This window comes from Alligator mississippiensis, chromosome 6 (genome assembly GCF_030867095.1).
Source record: "Alligator mississippiensis isolate rAllMis1 chromosome 6, rAllMis1, whole genome shotgun sequence".
In the NCBI taxonomy this organism is placed as follows: Eukaryota; Metazoa; Chordata; order Crocodylia; family Alligatoridae; genus Alligator; species Alligator mississippiensis.
The window spans coordinates 8,155,335-8,173,291 of NC_081829.1; the positions used below are offsets into that span (position 1 = coordinate 8,155,335).

Sequence of the window (17,957 nt, forward strand, 5' to 3'; positions counted from 1 at the left end):
TTCAACCTGGCCAGTGACCAGGCAGCTTTGGATTTGGGTGGTCTTGGCCAGGTGCCAATGTCCAGGGGTGTTTGTGCAATGTCCAGGGGTGTTTGGGCAATGTCCAGGGGCGTCTAGGTCCAGAATTGTGTTTCTGTCCTGTGTGTATTTATCAGCTAATACATGAAAGTGGAGGGACTCTTGCTGAGGTTGTTCAGATAGTTTCATGTCTCTTCTTTATGGTTTTCCAGAATCATTTGGTGACCTGGAGCCTTCTGGTTTCGGGGCATCAATTGAGGAGTCTGCTATTGCTGTTTGTCATTTATTGTAAGCTGCTCTGAGCCTTTCTCAATAGAGTGGGATATACAGCTAAATTATAATAATATAATGTTTCATGACCCGCCACCCCAACAGGGAGACTTTAGCAATGCTGGAATCAGACCCTGCCCCAGCCAGTCCAGCTACTTTCCTTACCTTCATTTTTCAGCATTTTATAATACACCGGTAACGAGGCTTAGGGAACACATGTGTGTATGTGCATGTGTGTGCAGGTATAAAAACAGTCCATTCCTGGTATGAAAACGACTTGATCGGTAGACTCGCCCAGGAAATAAGAGCTTAATAAAACCACACCCCAACCTCCTGAGCAAAGGAGTGGGCACAAAGTTTCGTGACACCCATGGAAAAAGAGGTTACCCATCTCAAGAGCTGCTCTTGGAAGACTGCTCTGCAACTGCCCTCCAGATATTTAATACTAGGGGCAGTTAGTCTATCCCATTGGCTGGCAGGGGGAAGTATGTGTTGGGTCCTTAGGGCCTGGAGCACAAAGGGCTATGGAGATGAACCCAGAGGAGGCACAGGAGGCAATGCTGTGTAGTGGCAGTGGAGCTGCACACAATATGATGTTCTCCAAGGAAGATGGCTAGCAGACCAGGCTCGCCTGGAGCCTCACTGGTAGACATGCAGCATGCTGCTTTGGGCACAGCCCAAAGGGGCCGTGTCTGGTTTGGGACAGATGTGCCCTAACCCAGATGGAGAGAGCCCAGACCCAGCAGTAGGTGGGGAAAAAAACTAATGAACAGTGCAAAACTCTTGCCCCTGAGGGGCTGCGATGTGTGCTCCCCTCCATGCAGTGGCATCTCTTCCTGCCAGGTCAAGATCTCCATCCTATTCACCGCCCTGCACCCTGCAACGGGCAGGGTTGGGCCTGTGACCTATACAGTAGCTTGCTGGGCACACAGCAGCATCACGGGGTCCAAGAGGGTGCCATGCCCTGGTCTGGAGGTTGCAGCATTGGCAGGGTTTTGCTAGGTGCAAACAGCCTCTCTGCATCTGTCCCAGCTGCAGATAAAACCCGGTAAAAGTTCAGCTCCCCCTAGCTTCTCACACAGGCTCACCATCCCCAGAGGGCTAACTTCCCTTGCTCAACTCCTCCTGGGCCCCACCCTCAGCACTGCCCAGAAAATAAAGGAGTTTGTTGCATAGAGATGAACTGAAAACCTCATGCTCCTTTTCTCCCTCTCTGCCTCCTGTCTGCATAGGAGGCATTTTAATGGCATAATCTTTCAGCAGGGCTGACCTGGGGATTTGCTTAGTTTTGCTGAAGCTGGGACTAGCAGGAGAGACAAAAACCTGTGCAGGTAAGTGCCGTGTACCTTTGGCTTCACTACAGTCTTGAGTAGGGGATGCCAGGCTGGGTGTATTGGTGGAAGCATTGTCCTGAAGAATGGCAAGAGGAAACAGTTAGGGTTAACACCGGAGTTAGATAGAGATAGGCTGATACGCTGGTCACTGCAGTAAAGGAATGATATAGCCCTTGATAAAAAGCTTTCGCTGGGCAAGATGAGCACTTTCTGGTGCTTACAGTCATTATGTTCTGGTTTCAAACTCTGTGATATTTTTCAAGCTGTGTTCAAACAGTAAAGGAGAAGGAGGCTATTTCCTCTTCTTTTTTGAAGCAATATTTAGACATGTTTGAGAAGTGGCTCCGCATTTATTTCCTGGTTTTTTGCTTTAAGACTCTGAGATCAAGCAGGCAGCTGGATTTGAGGACAGAAGAGAATGCAGGGCTGGAGAGAAAGTAAAAGGGCAAATTAGGCTGTTTCTTTCTCCCTGCGCTGTTCCACGCCAGACTTGTACATGCAGGCTGCATTTGACTTTCCCTCTCCCAGCCGCGGGTCACTGCAATCGGGGAAGCGATCAGGGATCAGAGGAGACGGGAGCATGAGAAAGTCTTGTGGAAATGTTTTTAGGACACAGAATGATGAAAAGTGGTGAGGATCCAGAACAAAAGTCTATTAGGCTCTTTCCACTGGCTCCTGTAGGCACTGGATCAAGGAGTGGGGTTTTTGTGTGTCTCTGTGCGGGAAGGAGAAGTAGCCTGGGGAGCGGGGAGATCTGCTCCACTTCTGGTTGGCTCCATTGCAGCCCAGAGACCCATGATTTCTGCCCCAGGCGCACACAGATTCTCCCCAAACTGGCCCAGCTTTGCCTTTGGAAGGCCCTCGCTTGCTCTGAGCACCGTTTAATTCCATATAATGCCCCAGCATCCCCACCAGGGCTGTACTTCCCACCCTGTGAATACAGGGCTTGTGACTCAAGTTACGTGCTTATGGGAAGAAGCCACTATGCACTGGCCATGGCCATGTCCCTGAAACAGGCTAAACCCAAGACAACCTGAGTAAAGTCCCATCCCTACATGCAAGATGGGTGGCATCCCTTTAAATAGTTTGGGGCCCCACTGCTGGCCCTCCCTGCCTTCCTTTGCAGAAGTCACCCCAGCCTAATAGAAGAGCAGTGCATATATGCAATCACTCCTCTGTGTGTGTCCAAAATTCATAACTAGGGGTGTTGGGAATCTAACTTTCTCTGTGCAGTTTCTTTACACTCATTGCTGTGTACAGAGCAGACACACCCCAGCCTGGTGAAACCCGGCTGTAGCCACGCCGCTAGCACAGATGTGGCATTACCTTGACAACACAACAGTAGTTACGGTTTGGGGCCTTCCTGGGCCTACAGGCATCCCAAGGTATCTCATTGCACTGATTCATCATGTTCAGCCCATGGGCTGCACTTGCAAACACCTGGAGTACTTTACTCACTGGAAACTACCTAAACCAAAGGTGGAGGTTGTGTACGTCCAAAGGATTTGGGAGTCAACCTTTATGCCTTTCCAGCAGCTCTTGCATTCACTGCAGCTTCCTTTGCACCAGTTTCAACTTCTGCTTGGGTCTGGTCTGAAGCCAATGGGAGTCTTTCAAACAGGCCTTTTATCAGGGTGTTTGTATCCTCTGTAAAGTGCACCTGGTAACTTCCATAACCTGCTTGTCCGGTCCAGAAAAGCCTTATACCATCCCACAATGTGTTTCATTGCCATGGGTACATTCTTTCTGCATGACTAGTGCAAACACCCACTGAGCGGGAGTCGACAGAGCTGAACTGGCCACAATCTCAGGACACCACTTGGAACCTGGGTGGTTGGCCATTGTGGGCCAGATGAACGCTGTCTGCAAAGGATGGCAATTATCATTTTTCCCCTGATATTTCTGGCGATGAGAGAGCAGCAGTTTCATGCTAGCATGTGAGTTTGTAAAAGGGCCAGGTCTTACCCAGAAATGTTCTGAACATTTGCAAGTTGTACAGGCTTCAAAAGAAGTTCTGTGTTCAAGTGAAATGTTCAGATGTTGTGGCATTTGCTCAGAAAGTACAGCCCTGGTGTTAACACATGTGAGCTACTTCAGCCCATAAATCATTGCGTATTTTGAGCAAAGAAAGGCAAAATTTGGCCATTCCACCACAGTGTTGCCCCCTCCCCCTTACTAATTCCAAAGATCTCTTCGGAGAACTTCGAGTGTCGTCCCATACCCTTGGCAAGGTCCTCACGGGTGTCATTGGTCCACAGTTATTTTCAACAATTGAAATTTGCCTCTGTCCAGAGAGCCAGGGAAAGGCCACTTACATCCCATGCTTCTGGGCTTTACTGGTTGCCACCTGGGCCCAGGAAGGAATTTTTTCCCCTCCTGTTGCTACAGAGTTTTTTCAACTTCCTCAAAAACATTGTGTGTTGGCAGCCAAGGCTGAAGATTTTGGCTGAGATGTGTGAATACTCCTGCTGGGGCTCATGCCAGAGGTAACTGGTTAGAGGATCTTGCCGCACTGCTCATGGTCACATTGGTACAGACTGGATGGGGGGTGCTTTCCTCCACAGTGGCGTGGGACATTGCCCTCTTCCCTGGATCTCTCAAGTGTATTTAACAATCCTTGCAGTGGCAGGACATTGGCAGTGCCCTCATCTCCCTGCTTGACATGTGACAGGTTAGGGTGTTCTTGGTGTCTTTGGGCTACGTGCCTCGTAGTTAAGTGACAGGGGGGTTTGTGTAGTTTTAGGAATACGTTAGCACTTGCAGTATTGCCAACTCTCATGATTTTTTGGTGTTGTTTGTAAAGTCTACACTTCAGGAATGTGAAAAACGTAGCTCTGATAGATAGATAGATAGATAGATAGATAGATAGATAGATAGATAGATAGATAGATAGATAGATAGATAGATCTATTATATATAGTCTATTAGATAGATAGATAGATAGATAGATAGATAGATAGATAGATAGATAGATAGATAGATAGATAGATAGATAGATAGATAGATATTAGGTCTATTATATATAGTCTATTAGGATAGATAGATAGATAGATAGATAGATAGATAGATAGATAGATAGATAGATCTATTATATATAGTCTATTAGATAGATAGATAGATAGATAGATAGATAGATAGATAGATAGATCTATTATATATAGTCTATTAGATAGATAGATAGATAGATAGATAGATAGATAGATAGATAGATAGATAGATAGATAGGGCCACGTTTTTCACATTCCCAAAGTGTAGACTTTAAGAACAACAGCAAAAATCATGAGAGTTAGCAATACTGTGCTTTTATGGGATGGTTCAGATAGGAATGATCGGCCTTGGCCAGGAGCTTGGAGATGTGACCTGTTGCAGTCCCTTCCAGCCCTATGTTTCTACTATTCTGTGACCGTTTTTACGCACAAAGAAGTATCCCATTGGCTTTTTGCTTGCCATACACACAGGAGCAAATTTTATTCAACAAGAGTGACTCCATAAAAGTTAACAACATGGGTATTCCCTCTTAGTATTTCTCGCAGACTCCTATATCAAAAGAGACACATTTACAACTGCAGAGATGATTTTGTTAACTTACCATCACATGAAATCAACTTGGGATTTAGAAAGCCAGCCATCTTCTTGCTGTCTCTCACATCACCATCCGCCATAAAAATGTTGCAGTTGAGACTGAACTGATAATTGCCTTGATGAGGCAAATTCCTGGAGCTATGTGGACTCCTGCTGGGTGGCGGTCATAGGAGCTGCTGTTTGCTTTTCTCAGGGAAGCAAATGGCTCTGGCTTAATGGTGCAAGATGACATTTTCCAAAGGGACTACTGATTTCGAGATATGCTTAAAGGTCCCGCCAAGCACCTGCTGCTGAAAAATCAGGCCCCTGGGAGCATCTGTTCGGAAAGCATAGACAGCAAATATGAACCAGTGAGTAATAAGGGCCCGTTTTAATATCATTGCTTTTATTTTACAATTCAGAGAAGGTTCAAATTCTGCTCTGGCTTCAGCTGCTGTGATCAAGGAGCACGTTGCAATAGGCTGGCCTGCGTAGACCTACAACTGGTCTGAGTGGTGACAAACTGACAGAGAACAGATTTAGGCTAGACATCAGGAAAAACTTCTTCATGGTAAGGGTGGCCAAAACTTGGACCAGGCTTCCAAGGAAGGTGGTGCTCTCCCCTACCTCAGGGGTCTTTAAGATAAGGCTGGATAGGCATATGGCTGGGGTCCTCTGGCCCCAGCACTCTCTCCTGCCCAGGCAGGGGGTTGGACTCGATGATGTGTTGAGGTCCCTTCCGCCCCTAACAGCTATGAAAGAGAATGCAGTCTTTAAATGCTGCTCTAGGTCTATTCCACAGCTGATAATCCCCAGCTTCGAGGCCTGCTCCTTTTCCTCAGGGGGTGACAAAGCATGCTGCAAAGGAGGACAGTGTCATTAGCCCCATTTTGCAGATGGGTCTACTGAGGCATGGGGCCACGAAGGGAGTTACACAAAGTCACCCAGCAGCAGAACGGAGAGCACAATCCAAGCTTGGGCTTGGTCCACTAAACCGTGCTGCTTAAAGGCAAGCTGTGAAGCAAGAAAGAGCATTAAACCTCCAAGGAAATTAAGCCACCCACCCGATGCTTTTTCCAGTTCATTTCATCTGAGCTCACAAAAGGCCAAAAGTGTAGGGTCAGAGAGAAGACGGGACCAGCCCTTCCTGTTTTGTGCATCCCAGGCAACAGAGAGGTTTAATTTAATATACAGAGACTCATTATCGAAGTAATGAACAAGCTCGTTAGCTACACAGTGATCAGCCATCTGAAACTAAGGAGGCTGGTTAAGAATGCGTCCGCTCCTGGCACACGGGTAAAACCTGAGCTGGATTCACGGGGGCTGAGTTCGGCTTGGCTTGTTCCATTGCTGCAACCAAGGAGGTGCAAAAATCTCCTTCTGGAGCTCATGCGACAGGGTGCTTGAGCTTCACCACGAGCCTGGCCGTTCCCATGGGATCTTTGGGTGCAAGGAAAGAAACCCAGTAGGACCATACTAAAACATACTAGACCAAGGTCCTTCTGCCATGCCGGTGCGTTATCTTCCAAGGATCCTGAAAGGAAGGACAACCTTTATATTCGCCTCTCACGGGTTCACAAACTCGATCCACATGGCATTGCACACAGCCAACCCGGGAGAAGGCAGCAGGCGACATGCTGCACAGCAGTGGAAAAAGAGTTATTTTAGCCGAGGGCCTGATGCAAACCGCAGTCCCTTCCCTGCTCTTAGGAACAAGGCCATGGGCTCTTTAAAGTCCACACGGAGTAGAGCAAACCTTGGGGTTGAGATCTTTGGTGGCTTTGAAAGGAGAGGTGAAGGCAAATGGACTTAGTCTGATGTTTCAGGGCAATCCTTCAGGATCGGGGCAGTGCAGAGGTGGAGCTGGCCAAGAACTCAGGGCAGGAAAGCCTTGAATTAGAAGCAAATTAAATGGTACAAATGGGAGGCGCTTGCTCCCAGCACAAGGAGCTACCTGAGACAAGGAGGCCCAGAGTGTGAAAAGGAGGTGGAGGGGGATATGGGAGGCAGGAGGGAACAGCTCAAGGGGGAAGGCCCCAAGGCAGCTGCTCGAGCTGTGGAGCAGCTGCAGTCCCCATACAGCCACCAGGCGCTGCCATGGCTTGGGCAACATCTGGATGAGGCCCCATGCTGTCCCATGGAAAGACAAAGCTATTGGGGCTGGTGTCACTGAAGACTGGCAGCACCCCAGGCCAACCACAGTAGCTATGAATGAGAACAAGGGAAAAGGTAGGATGATGAAGAGTTAGGAAACTGGACGTGACTCCAGCTGAGCCCTTCTTTACTGTTTGCGCAGCACTGTGCCCTGCCAGGAGTGTCATTATTGGGCGTTAAATAATAGCTTATTTATTAGTTAAATAATAGCTTATCCACAACAGCTATAATGATAGCTATAAAGTGTCTTGTTCTACCCTTCCCGTCATTCACATACTTCTTCCAGGAGCAAATGTCACTAGTGGCCATTTTAGAGCAATACGTGTCCTGGATATAGACTGCTTCGGCATCACCTTGGGTTGATTTGAAAGTAGGTGCCGAGATAGCGACAGGGGCCAGGAGTCCAAGTCTTGCTCCCTGCCTCTCCTCCTGCAAAGGGAGCTGTTTCCTAACTAATTACGGCACTCCAGCAGCGACTGAAGTGGTGATTCAACTGGAAATGTTAATTGGCTAATTATTTGTTGCGTCTCCCCTCCTAGACTAACACTGGCAGCCCAGGGTTTCTTAATAACATGAAAGGAAGTGCCCTAAATAACTGCTCAGGCATGCAGGCATTTGGAGTGAATGAGACTCTAGTATTTTGGAAGCAAGGCCAATGAGATCACCAAGAGCTTATTTGCAGAGGGATATCCCTCATCGCCTTCAGCCAAGGCCCCCAGAGATAACTGCTGGGAGGAAAGCTATGATGGGTTGGTCCATGCTCTGGAAGGGATGGCATAGGGCTGCCCATTCATGCATTGGTGCTTGTCCCCTGAACCAGGTGCACTGTGGCACCTTCTTTCATCTGGTCAGAGGTCCCTATCTGTTCACGATCTTGGGGCAAGAGATGGAGGAGGTGGGGACCTCCCACAGGCCCTGGTGTCTCGGTCTGTCACAGGAAGGGGGCCACAATGGTATTTTCAATGCAAACCAACCCATCTCTCAATTTGTTTCCTGGAACTTGTGGATTAAATCACGATGTCTTTCCCATTCCATCCAGATCCACCCTGCTGGTCCGCTTGTGGGCCCAATTGAAACTTTCTGATCACTGTCTAAAACCATCCAAGGGTAAAGGAAACAGAGCTCTTACACCAAAGGTTTCATTCCTCCTAAGGCCATTTTGGGGTAATGAATCCTTCCGCTGACCTTGGCTCTCCGTGCTCAGGGGTGTTCCCCTCCCTCCCATACCCACTCTGTAGTGATCGCTCCCCATGGAGCTAGCGTGGGACTGGACATGCCGTAGTGCACTCCCAGCATCTGCAAAGAGCATCTTCCTTCTGCTCAGTGCGCTCAACCCTCCGTACTTCCACACCCCACTCCCAACAATAGTTAGGAGTAAAAGCCTGAGTCGTCTGACTTAGACCAGCTGATCTCAGTGCAGTTGCTCCTGATTTGGACCGGTCTGAGTGTGTAAAAGGTCAGCAGCTTGTTGTCCAAGGCTTTTGGCTTGCCCATTTCATCCTGGGGAATGAGTGAAGTGACTGAGTCACTCTGCAAACCGGCCGTGACTCAGAGGGCCAAATGAAAACAGCGCAGCACAATTTTGTGCTGCTGTCTGACCCAGATTAAGCCAATGCTCACATGGGATGGGTCGCCTTTCCCTCCCAGAGGGCCTGGGTCAGCCCAGCTCTGGGCTTGGAAGGATGAGATTTCCAAAGGGGTGAAGTATCCGTGTCCTACTGAAGCAAGAGCTGGATGCTATAAGTCCCATAAAGTCCCCTGGGAATACATGAACAGGGATCTGCTGGGTCTGGAAAAGCCTGGTGGGAACACTCATAAGCTGAACAGACACCGCCCCATGCCAGACGCTTGCTCCATACCCGAGGCAGTGATGGGGACCCACCCATCCCTGCTTAGTTCCCCCGCTGGAGCACATGGGCCGGTTTACAGAGAGCAGTGCAGGTATACAGGGCAGGTCCCAGGCCCTGAGATTTTAAGCGACTGGTCCTCAGCTTGCTGAGCCCCGGGAGCCACACCAGGGAAAGGGAGAAGCCCTGTTCCCAGTGGAGCAATTCTCCCATCTCCAGAGAGCAAGACAGTGCCCCCCCCCCCGTGACAATCCCTCCCTGCCAGCCTGCTGCCCTGAGGGGTTGTGGAGGACTCAAGCTGGGTTAGGGTTGGGGGCTGGGCTTCTGCACAGGGGTGGGTTGCTGCTTTCCACAGCTTTTGCCTTTTCCCTGTTGGTAGAAACCTCTTGCCCCAAAGGAGTTGAAGTTGCACTCCCCTTCTTAAAAGGATGCCCTGCTTTGTGCTTATTCTAGTGCAAGGGGGAAGCCTGGTGTGAGTCTCAAGGCAGCCAAAGGCAAGCTGTTCCCAAACAGAGGTACTGAGCAAAACTCCCTAGGACAGATCCTGGCTGCAGTGAATCTATGGATGTTGGTAGCATGGTGCTGATTTCCTCCAGCTGGTGCCCTGGCCCATTGATACTAATGGTTCTGCACTGATTTACCCAATCTGAGGATGGTGACTTCTGATCTTCCCCTTTGTAGTCCCTTCACCTTCTCTTTGTTTTTCCTTGGCTCAGGTGAATCTGGCCTCCCCCAGCAGCTGCCACCATGGACTGGAAGACACTTCAAGCCCTGCTAAGTGGGGTGAACAAGTACTCCACAGCCTTTGGGCGCATCTGGCTCTCCATCGTCTTCGTCTTCCGGGTGCTGGTCTACGTGGTGGCTGCAGAGCGTGTGTGGGGGGATGAGCAGAAGGACTTTGACTGCAACACCAAGCAGCCTGGCTGCACCAACGTCTGCTATGACCACTACTTCCCCATCTCCCACATCCGCCTCTGGGCCCTGCAGCTCATCTTTGTCACCTGCCCCTCTTTGCTGGTCATCATGCATGTGGCCTATCGGGAAGACCGGGAGAGGAAGAACCGGGAGAAGAATGGGGAAAACTGCCCCAAGCTCTACAGCAACACGGGCAAGAAGCATGGCGGGCTGTGGTGGACCTACATACTGAGCCTCTTCTTCAAGCTGACCATCGAGATCGTCTTCCTCTACCTGCTCCACTGGATGTGGGACAGCTTTGACCTGCCACGCCTGGTCAAGTGCAGCAACGTAGACCCCTGCCCCAACATCGTGGACTGCTACATTGCACGGCCCACAGAGAAAAAGGTCTTCACCTACTTCATGGTCGGGGCTTCCTCCCTCTGCATCGTCCTCACGGTCTGCGAGATCTTCTACCTCATCTTCAAGAGGGTGGTCCGCCGCATGCGCAACTGGGGGAAGACTTCCAGCAAGCCCTCGGTCACCTACAGTAAAGCTTCCACCTGCCGGTGTCACATCAAGCTGGAGCAGCAGGACAGCAGAGTCAAGAACAAGCACTTGGATGCCCTCAGGGCCTCTGCTCCCAACCTGACCTTGATCTGACACAGCATCAAGGTGGAAACAGGGGGAAACTTCCCTGACATTACCAGAGACAAGACAGCTGCCAGAATTACCAGACTATTTCGCTGGGACCTCAACAGCTATGGAAAGGTAAAGGAGAGGAGGCGAGTCTCGGGCCAGGGGGCAGGAACCCGCTTTGTTTCGTGTTGTCGACTGAGCTTCTTTCATGGAGATGGTTCACAAGTGGTGTGCTGCTGCCCTTTTGTGGAGATAAGGCCCTCGCGGTGTGGGGTCCTCTTTCCACACGTGGCACGGGTGTTCCCAGGCAGCTGGGCGAGGGCCATGTGAATCCAAGGGTCTCTGCTTCTCTTCCTTTACAAGATATTAAGAACCTGAGCTATGCTACAGGTCGAAGCTTCTCCTCTTCAAAATGCTCAGACATGCCAGAGATGAGGGAAGGGCATGCCTTTCAGTCTTGGGTAGGTCACCAGTGTAAAGTGTGTACTGTTAACATCTGTCTCATGTTCTCTACAGTCGCCGACAGATTTGCAGCCATCGCTCCTCAAACCCTGGCTGCGTCACACAAGAGGGAGATAAGCACAGGCTCAGCTGTTTAATGAATGGTTAATGAAGTAGGGAGTTGATGGAAGGGGCCTTATTTTGGTACTGAAGAAGTAAAAGGATCCAAGCCTTGCTGAACCAACATTTTATCATAGACAGAGTCCAAGAGATGCCCAGATAGCAAGTCACAGGGAGGATGTGATCTCGGTGTGCCCTGTTACACTTTTGAATAGTTTGCAGGAACTTCCAGCTCTCTCCAAAAGCCCCCACACTGGAGAGCAAAGATGCCAGGCACATCCCCTGCCACCTCCGAGATGCAGGGAAGGCAATAAGCTCTGCCTAGTAAATGTATTCATTAAGAGGGCTTAGCCTAACCTTGCTTTAATGTACTATTTACTGGTGGAGAAAGAAGCAGTGCCCCATGGCCCAGCTTCTCCTTCATAGCCTGCCTGGTCAGAGACATGCGGTTCCACAAGGGAAAGACTTTTGCATATTTTCCAAGCAACAGCGAGCCCAAAAGCAGTGACACAGCCCTGTCACACTGGAAGATTAGGAACCAAAATCCCAGCCCTGTCATTCCCCAGCAGTTGAGGTCCTGGCCTGAGTTTTCTTTTTAAGGCTCTGTTGTGTCTTAAAGTTCAAGCTTTGGCCTGTACTTGCTTCTCGCTGGCCCTGTGCGCATCTGAGACAAAATTAAATGAGTTCTCCCCTTGCAGATGGCTGAGGGACTCTGAATGGAAGGTCAAAGGGGTCAAAGCCATCTCTGGAAACAGGTGTCCATCAAATCACCCTTGGAGCGGACCTGCCCCTGGGAGATGGCTATGAATCGGTCACGACTGGCAGTATATTCCCCGCCGTGGGTTGTTGTACAGCAGACTGGGATGCAACGAGCCCATAAGCTCTGAAGAGTTAGGTTTTTTTAAAGTGCTTTTTAAAAAAAATGTGCTCCTGACTAAAATAAAGTACTGAGCAGGTGCGCTTCAGTAAAGATAAAAAAATACCTTCAGCGCAGAGGCTGCAAAATCGGTGGACTGGACCTGTGTTTGCTGTTTGGGCAAGCAGATCTGGGGTCATGCACGCAAAGGGCAAAGCTGCCTCCTTAGCCCTGCAAAACAACCCACAAGCCATCCCAAGTGAACCAGAGACCCCCCCCCCCGGTGTGGACAAATGAAGAGCGGCAGGAGAGGGTGAGGACTCACACCTTGATTCAGTACAGGCACAGGTGGGTGGGGAGAAGCAGGTGTCAAACCACAACGCCGAGACCACCAAACCCGCGCCAGGTGTTCTGCACATCTGCGCTTCTCGCTCCCACCAGATGAGACCCACCGCAAACCCCTTGACGGCCACACCACCGCATTGTGCATTTCCCAGGATGGCCACGTGTCCAGCTCCCTGCTGTGCTGGGGATACGTGCCTGGCTCCCAGGCATTTTCCTTGTGTACTCAACTGCGTAATGAAGAGGCCAAATAAACATTGCATGGTTTGTACATACACGGGTCTCGGCTTTCCTGAGCGATATGTGGGGTGGTGAATAACCAGGGGGAAGGATGGCAGTGTTGGGGTGGGCTCCTTGCCTGTTGCCACAGACCCGGTGCATCCCATCCCGAGTACAATGGGCCTGTTGTTCCATTTAGAGACTTATTGTGTTAGGTGCTGTACACCCACACACACCCATATCAGGGTGGGACAGGCCATGCCCCAGAGACGTTCAAGTCTAAATGGGCAAGAGGAAGAAAGAGGAACAGAGGCCCGGAGAGATTAAATGACTTTCCATACAGCAGGTCATGGGGGTAGAGTCCTTGTCCAGTGCCCCTCATGCAGCCACTGCTCCCAACAGCTCACGGACATTGGTTTGGATATCATTTCTGCCACACGCAGCACCTCAGGGATGAAACATTAGACGGTCAGAAAATACTGTGCCGTCCCATCCCTGCTTGGGGAAGTCCCCGTTCAGTGGAGCTCGTGCGCGGAAAGGAAGGTTACAGTGGTGGAAAGATGTCAAGCCAGAGGGGATGGAGGCCGCACTGCTGTGGTGGAAGAAAAGCACCATTTGGCCCCTTGGTGGGGATGAAATGGAGGGGGACATACAGGGAGCGGTGACTTGGGTGAAGAGCTGGACACACAGCTACAGCAAAAGGGAGCTCCAGCCCCAAGTTTGGCTGCAGGCTCAGATCCGGACCCTAGCAAAGCTAGGGGCACCTGGCAGGACCATGGTGCTTGGCGGGGGGCTCAGCCACACTCGGTTCCACATTTGCTGTCCCCTTTGCAGTCCTCGGACCTGCCATGCATCATTAAACTTCCACTCAGCGTAGCTGCATGTTCCCCCAGGAAATCAGTGCAGGATTGGCATCAATTATTCACTGCCCCTTGATAAATATTACAATAAATAGGAGTGATTGCCATTTAATCTGTTCAGGCTCCTCGCACAGGTCCTGCTGATGCTCCAGTTGTGCCATGCCCACTCCTGATCTCACTGAGCAGGCTCCACTAACCTTTTCAGGGCACCACCCCTCCAGCTCCCAAGATTGATGCATCCCATAGTTATCAATGAGACACCCACAGCACATTCAGCAGCACATGAAGTAGGTGGCTTCCAGATGTCACTGCAGTACAGAAATCCCTACCTACCCAGAGGCACCTGTAAGTGCACTGAAGCTGATGGTAAAATCCCCCTCCACCTCAAAGGGCTTCGGACCAGGCCCTGAGACAATGAGGGAAAGAAATCTGAAACCTCACATCCGCATATAAATCCCCCATGTTGATCTCTGCAAGTCTTTCCTCCCTCACCTTTGGGAGAATCCAGCACCCTTGAAAACTTAAGGACAGCTTTGCCAGGCTCAGTACAATTCCAGCCATGCTACAAAGGAGGCTGTTTCCTGACTCCCAGCCCTGGGTGGGGGGGAAGCAGGGGCCAGCCCCATTAGCAAGGATCATCAGGATCGGCTTTGCCTTGACTTGCTCTGTGCTGCAAACAGCCAGGCTGAGAAACAGTGATGTTTGGACCCTGGGGAAGGGTCCCATGAAAGGGAGGGGATCCTCTCAGAGGGTAACATGTTCCCACACTGCATGTAGCAGATCAGAAATGCAGGGCCTTTGCATAGAGAATACCTACTACCAGAGCACCCAACACACCCAGGAAGAAAAGGCAGGGCAACATAGCAGAGCAAGGGCCTGACATGAGAATCAAGCTCCAGGAACCAGGCTGCATTGGAGTGGCCATTCTAGGTATGATCTCCATCAGCAGCAGATCACCCTGCCAACAGATGCAGTGGGCATGATCCCACACATTACCTACACAAGCATGAATCAGGAGTCACAGCTTTGAAGGGGGGGACTCAACCCTCAGCAGACCTCAACCAGCAGAGCTGTGTCCTTCACAGATAACAGCTTTGCATTCAGCCAATTGGTAACAGCTGAGAAACCAGCCTGCTGGACCAGGAAGGGGTAGGAGAATGGACCCAGTCAGTGGCTGTGAATCAGAACAAGGGAAAAGGTAGGATGATGAAGAGTTAGGAAACTGGACGTGACTCCAGCTGAGCCCTTCTCTACTGTTTGCGCAGTACTGTGCCCTGCCAGGAGTGTCATTATTGGGCGTTAAATAATAGCTTATTTATTAGTTAAATAATAGCTTAGCCACAACAGCTATAATGATAGCTATAAAGTGTTTTGATCTACCCTTCCCTGTCATTCACATACTTCTTCTAGGAGCAAATGTCATGAATGGCTATTTCAGAGCAATCTGTGTCCTGGATATAGACTGCTTTGGCATCACCTTGGATTGATTTGAAATCCTTCCCCATGCTGGGCCAGCTCGCTAGCTCAGTGAATGCACATAGGCTCTATGGCCCATACATTCCTGGCTGACATGGAAGAGCTCTGGATGGAGATAACATAGCCTAGCCAGCCGTGTGCAACATGACCACCAGTGACTGGATGTACAGCCATCTGCCGCTCAGCTAGAAACCTGCATACCACCCAGATAACATCCAGTGGGACTTTCCGACACTCTCAGCCCCGGCTTGGCATGACTTCTAGTGAAGCCGATGGACTTTCAACACATTCATAAAATGAAGCACTTGCTTCGTTACTTTGCCAAATCAGGGCCTGGAGGTTGAAAGCCTGGTTCTGATGCTCGTGGTGACCCGCACAATTGCATCTCTTGTCAGCAGCAGTCTTTGGAGACACCGATTATGAGCGAGGGAGATGCAATCCAGCCTGAACTGGTCACGTTCTTTGACCCTTCAATCTCCAGGTGCCTAACTCATGGGCAGGGATTGATGTCCCTTTAAGAATATCCACAATATCTCTTCCATACAGCTGCACAGAGCCTTCAGCAGAAGTCCATGGCTGTTCCAACAAGGGAGCGATGCTTAAAATTTGATGGCATGCTACGGCCCCTGTATATTTAATTAATCTCTTTGCATTAGATCACTGCGTTCCTTTAACTGACTAAGGGGTTTATTTATGAGACAGAAGCTGCTCCATATTTAAGAGAGCTCCTCATTGAAACAGGACTTCAGAGGATGACGCTTTGCTGAGATTCCTGCATCCCTGTAGTGCCACCCAGTGCCCAAGCTGGCGAACGTCACCACAGGGAACAACACAGATCCCTTCCCCAGGTTTTGATTCTGGAGCTTTCTGCTCCCACCAAGCTCCCAAAACAGGATGGGGGGGAGGCTGGGACCCCTCCTTGGGCACCTCACCATCTCCAGCAGGTTTCTCCTCACTGTTCCCCAGGGAGGCCCAACAGTGCCATGATCCGCACAGTGCAGATGGGGAAACTGAGGCTCAGGGTGATACTGGGGGAAACTGTTGAGTGACCCATTGGAACAAAGTATCCAGGTTGTAGCTGTATTGGTCTAGAGGAAAAGGCAATCAGGACTCATAGTAGAGATGATATCTTTTATTAGACCAGCAAGATTTTTGCAAAAATTAAAGACATTTTTTTGCAAAACTCTTGTTGGTCTAATAAAAGATGTCATCTCTACTATGAGTCCTGATTGCCCCTGGAACAGAGGCACTTGGGAAATTTGCATCCTAAGTGACTTGTCCCAGGTTGTAATGGGGAGTGTGGGGAGCAGACAGACAGACACCTCAGGAAGGAAACAGGGCTGAGGGCCTTGCCTGGACACCAGGAGACATGGGCTCCTTTCCTTGCCCTGTTCAGCCACTTGGTTGGTGTGTTCTCCCCCTGGACAACCTCATGGGATAATGATTGGGAGCACCCTTGATAGACGTCATGAAACAAAACAGGTTCCCCCACGTTGTGTCCACTTCTGAGGTCATCCAGGTCCAGCAGATGGAGACAGGGCTAATAATTCCCCGCCTTCCCTCCCTAAACCCAACCCATCAGCCCAAGCAGGAGTTCCCCAAGTGCTGCAGGGAAACAGGGACCTGGATGCCTGCTTCCACCCCGGAGACCAAAGCGCAGCAAGGCCCAGAGCTCGCCAGTGCCACTGCATATGAAAACAGAATTGCTTTTCTGCGGGCTTGGCTGGCCGGGAAAGTCACGGCTCAGGAAGCAGTGCGAGAGGCGATGTGCGCTGGCCGCTTTGCACTGACCTGCTGGTGCATGCACAGAGTGCGCTGCAGCTACTCCCCTTGCAAAGAGGAGTGATGGCGCTCACTGGGGCCACATGTGGAGTTAACATGCACTAGCAAACACAACTTCTCTGCACAGACAAGCCCTCAATAGCCTGAATAGTAAGTTGGAAGCCTAAACTCAGGCACCCGGGGAGGAGTACGGTGGCCTAGTACATCCCCTCTGTTGGAGAGAGGGCAGAGAGGGGAAGGGATGCTGGTGGGAGAATCCTTTTTATCTTGTAAAGCCCAGTAGAAAGGTCTGTGGAAGTCGGCCTTCATTGCCAGGCTGTGCAGAAAACGGAGGAGGAAGCCACGCTCCACAGTACAGCTCCAGGCAGGGGACACGCAGCGCTGGGCTGGAGAGAGCTCTGCCTTCCCTTTCAGGGGAACCACAGCTTCCCTCAGGGCCTGCAGGACAGACTCCTCTGCCCTGCCGTTCCCGCCGTGTCCGAGGGGTGGCATTGCTCTCCAACAGCTGGCAAACAGCGGGCCGTGCAGAAACGGGGAGAGCTGCAGGGTTATAGCTGCCTCCATCCCTGGGGTGCAGGGGTTTGTACAGCAGAAGAGGGAGAGACTATGGGCTCCGCTCCCCCCTGTCCGGCGCTGGGTATCGGCTGCTGGGCAAAGCACCGTGCATGTCAAAGGGAGAGTCTGCGCACAGCAAAGAACAGCCTGGCCTGTGCTAGAAATAGACCTGGGGGCATTTTAAACAGGGTTGAATTAACCCTGCGGACAACAGTCAAGCACTGAGTGGGGACAAGGCTCAGTGCCTTTAAACCCAGCTAGGTGCCCCCCTCAAACCCCACCCTCAGTCCTCTCATTGCCTGGTCCACCAGGTCCCTCACCACCAGCAACCTCCTCCCTGCTCCTTTGCTACGCATGCCTTCTACTTCAGCCAGCTGACTAGTCTCCCACCCCCAGAGCTATTTGCCCTTGGGACTCAGCCCCCGCCACCCCACATCTCCCCTATTGGGGTGGCTCCGCACTGCGCTCATTCAGATGCCACATTGGAGTTGGGTGGCCAGGCCCCTTGCAGCGACCCCGGGGCCCAGCTGGGAGCTTCCTAACCCATGCTGGGTCTCAGATCCAGGTGTGGAGCTGCCTGCTAACACAG

General features: G+C 50.8%; 2 protein-coding genes across 2 annotated transcripts in view; one reads left to right on the forward strand and one right to left on the reverse strand.

The window, feature by feature from the left end:
• The first annotated feature begins 1,435 nt into the window (after nucleotides 1-1,435).
• On the forward strand, nucleotides 1,436-12,751 carry GJB3 (gap junction protein beta 3). Its single transcript, XM_006269870.4, has 2 exons — nucleotides 1,436-1,619; nucleotides 9,901-12,751. The coding sequence occupies exon 2, from the start codon at nucleotides 9,932-9,934 to the stop codon at nucleotides 10,739-10,741; it is 810 nt and encodes a 269-aa protein (XP_006269932.1). The 5' UTR covers nucleotides 1,436-1,619; nucleotides 9,901-9,931; the 3' UTR covers nucleotides 10,742-12,751.
• Nucleotides 5,093-17,957, reverse strand: part of SMIM12 (small integral membrane protein 12) — a 41,915-nt gene continuing 29,050 nt past the window's right edge. Inside the window, exon 5 of the transcript XR_009462942.1 lies at nucleotides 5,093-5,520. The gene's annotated coding sequence lies outside the window, so the exon portion shown is untranslated. The remainder of the gene's footprint in view (nucleotides 5,521-17,957) is intronic.

Excerpts from the sequence above, each read along its gene's own strand:
- GJB3 (XM_006269870.4), top strand. The coding sequence starts at position 9,932 with ATGGACTGGAAGACACTTCAAGCCCTGCTAAGTGGGGTGAACAAGTAC.